Source organism: Primulina tabacum, chromosome 13 (genome assembly GCF_025594145.1).
Source record: "Primulina tabacum isolate GXHZ01 chromosome 13, ASM2559414v2, whole genome shotgun sequence".
Lineage (NCBI taxonomy): Eukaryota > Viridiplantae > Streptophyta > Magnoliopsida > Lamiales > Gesneriaceae > Primulina > Primulina tabacum.
The window spans coordinates 36,273,829-36,284,711 of record NC_134562.1 but is presented as its reverse complement, the minus strand read 5'-3'; the positions used below and the strand labels follow the sequence as shown (position 1 = coordinate 36,284,711).

General features: G+C 34.3%; 1 protein-coding gene across 5 annotated transcripts; it reads left to right on the top strand.

The window, feature by feature from the left end:
* The first annotated feature begins 4,041 nt into the window (after positions 1–4,041).
* Positions 4,042–10,339, top strand: LOC142521625 (glutamate receptor 3.4-like). Of its 5 annotated transcripts, none has more exons than XM_075624734.1 (7): positions 4,042–4,188; positions 4,500–5,105; positions 6,599–7,938; positions 8,317–8,594; positions 8,771–8,802; positions 8,911–9,317; positions 9,686–10,339. In XM_075624734.1, the coding sequence occupies exons 2-7, from the start codon at positions 4,814–4,816 to the stop codon at positions 10,121–10,123; spliced, it is 2,787 nt and encodes a 928-aa protein (XP_075480849.1). In that variant the 5' UTR covers positions 4,042–4,188; positions 4,500–4,813; the 3' UTR covers positions 10,124–10,339. The 5 variants fall into 5 exon arrangements, with proteins under 5 accessions (XP_075480849.1, XP_075480848.1, XP_075480847.1 ...); XM_075624733.1 differs by lacking the exon at positions 4,042–4,188 and adding an exon at positions 4,314–4,394; XM_075624732.1 differs by lacking the exon at positions 4,042–4,188 and having other exon boundaries at positions 4,385–5,105.
* Positions 10,340–10,883: the final 544 nt, after the last annotated feature.

Genomic DNA, 10,883 nt, shown 5'->3' with positions numbered 1-10,883 from the left:
ATCTCCCCCTAACATTGGGAAGATTTCTTCATTAAAATGACAATCAGCAAAACGTGCTGTGAACACGTCGTCTGTCTGAGGTTCAAGATATCGAATGATTGATGGACTATCATAACCGATATAAATTCCAATCTTTCTTTGAGGTCCCATTTTCTTTCGTTGCGGTGGTGCAATAGGCACATACACCATACATCCAAAAATTCTCAGATGAGAAATGTCTGGTTCTTTACCAAATGCAAGCTGCAATTGGGAGTATTTATGATATGCACTTGGTCTGATGCGAATTAATGCAGCAGCATGTAAAATTGCATGTCCCATATAGAAATAGGGAGCTTTGTTTTCATAATCATTGGTCTAGCAATCATTTGCAGACGTTTAATCAATGATTCAACCAATCCATTCTGTGTATGTACATAAGCAACATGATGCTCAACAATGATTTCCATAGACATACAATAATCATTGAAAGTATGGGAAGTAAATTCAACAGGATTATCAAGTCTAATTTTTTTGATTGTATAATCGGGAAACTGATTCCTCAATTTTATTATTTGACCAAGTAATCTTGCAAATGCAACATTTCGAGTTGACAATAAACATATATGTGACCATCTGCTGGATGCATAAATCAATACCATAAAGTATCTGAATGGTCCACATGATGGATGAATTGGTCCACAAATATCACCCTGAATACGTTCAAGAAACATTGGTGATTCATTTTTGATTTTGACTGGTGATGGTCTTATAATAAGTTTTCCAAGAGAACATGCTTTACATTGAAACTTATTATTCTGAAAGATCTTATGGTCTTTCAGTGGATGACCATGTGTATTTTCTATAATTATTTGCATCATTGTTGAACCAGGATGTCCCAATCGATCATGCCAATTTGTTAATATTGAAGAATTATCAACTACCATGTTTGGTTCAATGGGACTTATATGTGTATAATGCAATCCAGTAGGGAGCATTGGTAGTTTTTCAATCACATATTTCTTTCCTGATTTATATGTGATAAGACACATATATTTCTTATTCCCTTCATTCATTGTTTGAGTATCATACCCATGGGAATATATATCATTAAAACTCAACAAATTTCTTTTCAATTGTGGTGAATATAAAACATCATTGATCAAAATTTTGTACCATTAGGTAACAAAAATTGTGTTTTACCACATCCTTTAATCAAGTCTACAGGACCTGATATTGTATTCACCATTGTTTTTGTTGGTTTTAGTTCCAAGAAATATCTTTTATCTCGGAGGATAGTGTGCGTTGTACCACTATCGGGTATGCAAACTTCAGCTTTGTTCATAGCATTTTTCATGTTTGAACTTCAAAAAAATATGCAATGAAATAAAATTATTGACAATACATTTATAAAAATAAAATACAATACATATGTAAAAAAATATAGCACACGATAAAACATTATCATACGGGTACATAAAATATTTTACATATTTATTCCACCAGCAAATTGATCATTGTCTGAGAAATCAATCAGAAAATCACCGGCATCAAAATGAATTGAATTACTCAAAGGTTCACTCTGTTCAGTGAAGTTGATCTTCTTTTCTTTCCTCTTTATTGATTCTTTATAAAGTTTACAAAGGTGCTCAGAGGCTCGACAAATACGGGACCAATGTCCTGGAGTACCACATCTGAAACAAGAACTTTCAAATCTTTTTGAGTGATTCTCATTAACACTCATATTTTCATGATGTCTTTTCTCTGGATGGTTTGGGACACTCTTTTGAGATGAGTTATTGAAGTAACTATCTCGATTATTTTCAAAATCACGACCGCGTCCACGACCATGACCACTTCCACGTCCACGTCCACGTCCACGACCACGACCTCGATTTCGTCCTCGACCAAAATCTTGTCTATAACTTTGATTTTGGTTTTCAGATTTAAATTCATTTTTGTTTACGACATTTACTTCAGGAAATGCCGTTGAACCAGTGGGTCGTGCCTGATGATTTCTCATTAACAGCTCATTATTCTTTTCCGTCATAAGGAGACAGACGATAAGTTCAGAATATCTCGAAAATTCACGCACTCTATATTGTTGTTGTAGAGTTATATTCGATGCGTGAAAAGTGGAAAATGTTTTTTCAAGCATTTCCAATTCAGTAATCTCGTGCCCACAAAATTTCAATTGCGAGATTATTCTATACATCGCCGAGTTGTAATCACTGACTTTTTTAAAATCTTGGAATCTCAGCGTATTCCATTCATCTCGGGCGGTCGGAAGTATAACTTCCCTTATATGTTCGAATCTTTCTTTTAATCTCTTCCACAAAGTCATAAGATCTTTTTCAATTAGATATTCACATTTCAGTCAATCGTCGAGATGTCGACGCAAAAATATCATGGCTTTTGTCTTTTTTTGTGATGTCGATATGTCATTTTCTTTTATGGTCTCACTTAAACCCAATGACTCAAAATGCATTTCTACATCGAGAGTCCATGGCATATAATTTTTCCCCGTAATATCAAAAGCAATGAATTCGAGCTTTGTCAAGTTTGACATGGTGGTACTAAAAAAATTACAATGTATTTTATTAGTTAATGAATATTGCAATACAAAGTAATGAATAAACAACAAGTACAAGCATTCGTAAAAATAAAGAAAACACACGAGGAGGATATTCTCCGATAAATACAAGACTCGGGAGTGTGATAACCAAAATAATTAAAAATAACTTTGAGAAAGCCATCTTCATTTTTCTTCGAAAATTTGATGAAGAATAATTGTTTAGAGAAGAATAGAAAGTTAGAGTGATTGAATGTGTTTGTGAGATCATATTTATAGTGCAAAAACTAGTTGTTTTGTTACCGTTTATGACCGTTGGTGTACAAAAAAATAAATGTATGTATTTGTTTAATTTTATGGTAATAATATGATGTATATAATATTAGTCATGTTTAAATAATTATGTATATCATATCACATTATTATAATGAGGTGTCATAAGTTATTTTGTTTAAAAATCTTATAGGCTTTTATACTTGTCGTATCCCTTACCGGGAGTGTGAGATGTCGTCTTAACATCCTCACAGGATTTATAACAAGTTTTTGAAAAATTTATAACTTTATATATTAAATATATACACAATAAATAAACAGTAAAATAAATATTATTACTTTTGCTACCTTTTTCTTCTGTTTTGGAGCTTGGAAAAATATGGAGGACTTTTAGAGTTTCGTGCTGATTACGTGTTGTGAAAAAGTAAAAATTTACGGTAAAAAGTAAAACTCAAACTCTCAAAATTTACCAAATTACACACTTTATAATATTTTTCTCTCTCAACTCAATTGTGATTTTCTTCACAAATGAGAGATCTATATAGAAAATCTTTACAAATAATCCAAAAATAAGTTCATCATTACCTACGTCATCACACACTAATTTTCAATATTTACAACTCTTATTTTCAACATTCAAATATTCAACATTCAATATTCAATACACACATTTTAAATATTATTTTTCAACATATAGTATGATTATGAGTATTTAATGTATTGAAAACATTGATTATTTGATATAACATGAAAAACAAATACAAAACTAATTTAACTAACTAAAAGATTTGGAACGAATTCTATCTATAAGACATGACAAAAACTTATGTGAGCCGGTCTCTACGTATTATATTTTGTGAAACAGATATCTTATTTGGGTTATCCATGAAAAAGTATTATTTTTTATTCTAAGAGTATTATTTTTATTTTGAATATCTGTAAGGTTAACCCGTCTCACAAATAAAAATTCGTGAGATCGTTTTACAAGGGACCTTCTCATGAGACATTAAGATATTACTCATTGGATAAATAATTGTCAAATTTTGATTAATTTATTATTTTTAATGAAGAATATCAGAATGATTCTTTTCTTGAACTAAATTGTTAGAATTTTTGAATATGGATATATTTATATTGGTTCACCGGCAATTTTATTATAAGATAAACAAGAACAAGAGAAGCTAATATTTTTTTTAGCCTGTAAAAGAAGAAATGATTCTTTTCCTAGTTTGGAAGAAGAGAGTCGGGCAGCCTCTCTTTCCTTCTTCAGTACTCTTTTTCCCCACTCAACATTCCGTGCTTGAATGATTTCTCTGATTCCGTTCATTGTGCATGTTTGTGGGATTCAAGAATTGTTCCCACGTCAGGTAGTATGACTGCCAGTTCCACGTAACGACTAGCGTATGCTGCTCTCTGTCAAAGTCTAATTGCAATTTTACAGAAAATAATTTATACCCACTTGCAAAGTTTTTTTTTTTTTTTTTTTGAGGAATGCCCACTTGCATTTAAAATACATTTATTGTGAAAGAAAAAATTGGAGACTCCAGCTCGGTGGCTCACAGAAATCAGGACGGTGGACTTTTTTGTTTGTTCGTGCTTGTGTGTGTATTATTTTGGTCGTTTGTAAACATATGGCTGTGATAGGAAGTCTGATTGATTTTATCATGTGTTAATGCAGTTATACAGGAATCGTCGAGGATGCCATTAGTTCTTTTGTCTATATTAATGTGAAACTATCCGAGTATACAATTCAAAGAAACTTACTATTGGTCAGAATCCCATGTTTTTAATGACACTCAAGACTTTAACCCCATCTTATTCCCATTTAGGCCACAAATACTCGCATTCTTCACCATTTCCGACCTGTATGTTATCAAAATTTGAGTGGAAAAATTCTGGGTTTTAGGGTATACTCTTGTTATATCACAAGTGTCTGGTTTCCTTCGAAAATGATGGTGTAAGTTGAGTATTGATTAGCTGAATCAGGGGAAAATGAAGCCCCGTGGACATTCGAGGAGGTTTTTAATGCTCTTGATATCTTGGATTTGTGTGCCAATGGGAATCATTTGTATGGATGGAAACTCCACTGTTGTTTCTGATGGGAAAAGAGTGTTAAATATTGGAGCTTTGTTCACTATGAATTCAGCTATTGGGCGGTCTGTGAGGCCAGCGCTTCTTGCTGCGATTGAAGATGTCAGCTCTGATACTAGCATATTACAGGATGCAGAGCTCAATCTCATCTTTCAGGATACTAACTGCAGTGCATTTCTTGGAACTGTTGATGGTATTGATTCTATTTGTTTCACTGAAACTTTTATGGAGATTTCCTCTGTTCGAGTATTTCAAGATTGAAATGGTATATATGTTCTTTTTTAATAGTGTCTTATTGGGTAATGGACTAATGGTTGGTATTTTCTTTTTTCTTTTTTTCTTTTTTTGAGATCATAAATTCGTAATTATTTATATTGTTAACATTTGGCCCTTCAAATTTTATTACTCATACTGCAGTCGCAGACCTGAAACTGATAATATAGTTGCGTTCTTTTTGAGAGCTTAGGCTTTAAGAGGATCCTTGTCAAAGTTTCATTAGTGAGTCCTCTCCGTAAGATTTTTACTTTTCCACAACTTTAAGGTTATGGTTATTATATTCTCTCTGTTGTGATCGTAAAATTCCAGTTTGGGTTTTGATGTATGGGTCAAATTTACTCTCATCCATTTGTCTTGTGCTTGAGTATTATGCTGTTTATTTCTTTCAAAGAGTCCCATATTTGGATTATTCTAGTTAATTTTTTAATGGTATATTGGCAAAGTTGTCTTTTATTCAGATTATCTTTCAAATTTGCAGTGAAAATGCTTGGAAGAATCGTAATACAAACTTAATTGAAATTAATAGGAGTAGAAGAGTTTCAGAATTAAAAAGATTAATGATTGTAAAACTATTTTGACGCTTAAAGAAGCTTTAATGGGTTTGTTAATACAAACCATGACCCAAAGAAGAGACCAAAGATGATTAGTCTAAGGTCCTATCGGCTATTGCTCTATAGCAATAAAATAATTCACTAATGTGGGCAAATCCATTAACTCAACAGTGAACATAGCCTTCCATCCCCGAATAGAAAAAGAAGGCTAGTGTGGTTTGTTGCAAAGTTGTCCAAGACTCATCTGCCTTCAGAGAAGCTAAAAGATTTCTATAATCTGAATAGGTTAGTTGGATTGCATGTATATTTTTTAAATTTATTTTTGGTTGTTTTTATTGGTAAATCTTAAGATTTAAACTATTTGTTGAGGTTCTTTGTTGCAGTCGTAATGCTTTTATTGTCTTTTGCTGTAGATGTGAAGTAGACAAATACTTGAAGTTTACAATGTACTATATGGTCCATTTATACTGTAGAATATTAAAAGCAGATGTGAAAGTAGTCTTTTTGGTATTCAAAGTTGAATCTATCAAATTTTGTTCCACCTCCGATTTAATTTATTTAGTCTTTGGTGCCCAAATGAAGCACAATTGTTAATGAACAATCATTATGCCACATTCAGTAGATTTTGATTCATTTTACTAGGTTTTCAATAATTCTTATCTGTTATGTGATGTCTGGGACTGCCATGGAAAATTGCTTATTTAATTCATAAGTGGAAGTTTGATGAAGATCACCTATTGTGAGGCATGGTAATAGTTTCTTTTGGCTACAGCTTTTTTAAACAAGATATGCCTTAGTTATTATGATGAAAAAATGAGGAACATGAAGTAACTGTGACAGAACATTCTTACTCATGTAGCTATACAGCTGATGGGGAGTAAAGTTGTTGCTGCAATAGGTCCACAGTCTTCAGGGATAGCTCATGTGATCTCGAATGTTGTTAATGAACTTCAAGTACCACTTTTGTCATTTGGTGCCACGGATGCGAGCCTTTCTGCTCTACAATACCCATACTTTCTTCGTACTACAGTAAGTGATTATTTCCAAATGTATGCTATTGCCGATCTAGTAGAATATTTTGGCTGGAGAGAAGTGGTGGCAATCTATGTCGACGATGATTATGGTAGAAATGGGATTTCTGTGTTAGGAGACGCACTCGAGAAAAAACATTCCAAGATTTCTTATAAGGCTGCATTTCGTGCCGGAGCTTCAAGAAATGACATTAGTGAATTGTTGGTTGGAGTGAACATATTGGAATCACGGGTCTTTGTCGTACATGTGAATCCGGATTCTGGTCTCGCTATCTTTTCAGTAGCCAAGGAACTTCAAATGATGAGCAATGGTTACGTTTGGATTGCCACCGATTGGCTTCCATGTCTTTTAGATTCTGCAGAAGCCATAGACCTCGACACTGCCAATCTTATACAAGGAGTTATAGCTTTTCGCCATTACACTCCCGATTCTGATCTCAAAACAAGATTCACTTCTCAATGGAGCAACTTAAAGAATAAAAGCTCCTCAAAGTTTAATTCCTATGCTCTGTACGCCTATGATTCTGTGTGGTTACTAGCCCGAGCACTCGATGTTTTCTTGAATGGTGGTGGAACTATAAGTTTTTCTGATGACCCAAAATTGTCTCCCACCAATGATACTGTTCTCCATTTAACAGCCCTCCAAGTTTTTGATCAAGGTCCTGAGCTTCTCAAAATTCTTATTGCAACCAACTTTACTGGTGTAACAGGACAGGTTGGGTTTGATTCGGAGAAGAATTTGATTCATCCGGCATTTGATGTTCTTAACATTGGTGGAAGCGGATTTCGCAGGCTTGGTTATTGGTCAAATTACTCTGGTCTTTCTATTGTTCCTCCAGAAACATTGTACACAAAGCCACCAAACACTTCCACCAGTAATCAACATCTTTATCCTCCCATCTGGCCTGGTGAAACTACAACAAAGCCTCGGGGATGGGTGTTCCCAAATAACGGGAAGCCTTTACGAATTGCTGTGCCTTATAGGGTTGTTTTTACCGAATTTGTAACAAAAGATAATGGAGCTTTAGGAGTCCGAGGATATTGCATCGATGTATTTGAAGCTGCAATTCAATTGTTGCCGTATCCTGTTCTTCACCAATATATCTTGTATGGTGACGGTAAAAGTAACCCTTCGTATACAGATCTTGTTAATGATGTTGCACAAAACGTAAGTACTCTCATACCAAGGTAAATCAAAAGTTAAGTCAGTTGGATGCCTACTCTTTTGATGGGCAAAAACTTGTGTGAGACAGTCTCACAGGTTATATTTTGTTAGATAGATATCTTATTTCGGTCATCCATGAAAAAATATCATTTTTTATGCTAAAAATATTACTTTTTATTGTGACTATCGGTAGGGTTACCGTCTCACAGATAAAGATTCGTGAGACCGTCTTACAAGAGACCTGCTCTTTCTCATGTATGTTGTACAACAAATTTGTAAAATCGAAACGTTATTAAACTTGGAACTACTATCTAAGTGAATTTATGGTTTGTTATTATTTTGGCATCGGATGTTGAAACTTATTTTAGAGTCCTTTCACAGATATATGATGCAGCTGTGGGGGATGTGACTATTACAACGAATAGAACAAGGATCGTGGACTTTACTCAGCCTTACATGGAATCTGGGCTCGTTGTAGTTGCTCCAGTTAAGGAGAATAAATCTAATCCGTGGGCTTTCCTTCTCCCATTTAGCTGGCAAATGTGGGCCGTGACCGGGATCTTTTTCCTTTTTGTGGGATCTGTTGTTTGGATTCTTGAGCATCGAATGAATACTGAGTTCCGTGGTACTCCTCGTCAACAAGTTATTACCGTCTTTTGGTTAGTATTGTTAAAAAAGAATAAAAATTCGTTAGAAGAGTGTAACAACTGCGCTGAAATAAAAAAATAAATAAATAGTCACACATGCTTGTGTATGCTCTTCTTTGGATATTACGTTATAGATGATATTATTCGATTTTTCTTAGTATTAATACTAATCGTGTTTCATCTTTCAGGTTTAGTTTCTCGACAATGTTTTTTTCTCACAGTAAGTACTTTACTGTTTTCTCCCTTCTTGAATATCATGGTCGATTTTCTTGTTAATTTTTTAACTCATCACCGTTTAACTTTAATTGGATGTGCTTAATACATGCAGGAGAAAACACAGTGAGCACATTAGGACGACTGGTGCTGCTTTTCTGGCTGTTTGTCGTATTAATTATCAATTCGAGCTATACAGCTAGTTTGACATCAATACTCACAGTGCGGCAGCTTTCATCAAGAATTCAAGGAATCGACTCCTTGATCTCAAGTTCAGATCCAATAGGAATCCAGCAAGGGTCATTTGCATATAAGTATCTTATTGATCAGCTAAACATAGCGGAGTCGAGGCTCCGAATACTGAAAAAAGATGACTATCTTAGTTCCCTTCAACGAGGTCCTACCGATGGTGGAGTTGCTGCCGTTGTTGACGAGCTTCCTTATATTCAGCTGTTCTTGTCCACCACAAAGTGTGAGTTCGGTATTGTGGGACAGGAATTCACAAAGAGTGGTTGGGGATTTGTAAGTATATTTGTAATTTGAAGTTATGGTTCATCAATCTTTGTTCAAATTCTAACGTTATAGGTCGAGCTCATTATTATCTTTATATTATATTAAACTGGCAAATTCCCAGTGAAAACATTATCGTTGGGTAGCATCAATGGACCCGTGTATCTTATCTGGCTGCTAATGTGGCAAAATGATAGAAACGCAACTGTACTATTTACCACCACTTATTGGTACAACATCAAACCTTCGGTCCTATAGAAGTGTTTGACTTACCCTCGTGCTTAAGAATTCGGTGCTTGTTATATGCATATATATATATATATATAGATAAAATTTTGTATCAAGTGATTTCAACTTTGCCTTGCAAATCATCTCCGCAGGTGTTCCAAAGGGACTCGCCTTTGGCGGTAGATTTATCAACGGCTGTACTCCAACTCTCAGAAAGTGGCGAGCTCCAAAGGATCCATGACAAATGGCTCTCACAAGAAGAATGCTTTAGGCAGACCAGTGCTGTAGATGACAACCGTCTCTCTCTCAAAAGCTTCTGGGGCCTTTTTCTTATATGCGGCATTGCGTGCTTTATTGCGTTAGCCATATTTTTTTGGAGGGTTTGTGTACAATACGTCAGATATAATACAGAGGAAGAGCAGCAGAATGTTGATCAAAGTGAAGCTTCATGTTCTGGTTGGCGGTCTAGCTTCAGAGATTTGATGGGTTTTGTTGATAAGAAAGAGGTTGAAATTAAGGAAATGTTCTGGAGAAAGAACGAAGATTCAAAGAGGCGTGCCAGTCAGAGGTTTGAGGAGCAGCGTAGTTGATGTGGTTTTGTTTGTAGACATCTGTGTTCTTCTTATAATGTACATTTTGAATACAGTTGGTAATATTCTTGTTGATGTAATTGTTCCGCCCTGCTGTTGAAGGATGAAATAGGAGGGATGGATTTCATTGTACTGAAAATAGCAATTTATACTACTCAAAGAGGAGATATTTGAGACAAAATCTTTGGAAAGGTGTATTTCTTTTATCCTTCTGATGATCTTGGAGTTTGATACTACTTTTATCTGCCTGTTAAGTTTTACTTGCTCTGCTATTCACGTTTCATCTCAACTATATATGATAAGTTTCTACGTACCCCACTAACTAACTACAGTTAGCTATTTGAATCAACCATACGTCGTTGCTTTCAATCTCTCTCTATGCTGTAAAATAATAATAATATTATATATATTATAAGAAAGTTAATTCTAAAAATTAATCTTAAATTACTTTCAGATCTTTAATTATAGCAGAACTAATAGGAAGAAAATCCGGAAAGAGCCACTTTGCTTTTAGGTGCCATCTATTTCTAAAGCATTTAAAATAAGAAAAATGATATATTAAAAAAATCGTATCTTTACAGTTCGACTAGTAACATTTATATTAGAAGTTTTTTTTTATAACTTTGAATTCATCAATAATTAAGTCAATAATAAAATCCGAACGATCTTATTTCCATGCAAAATTATATTTGTCGTGTTTACGATTTTATCGAAAATGGAATCTAGGTGGACACATTTTCATATGGCGATTGTTTGCTGT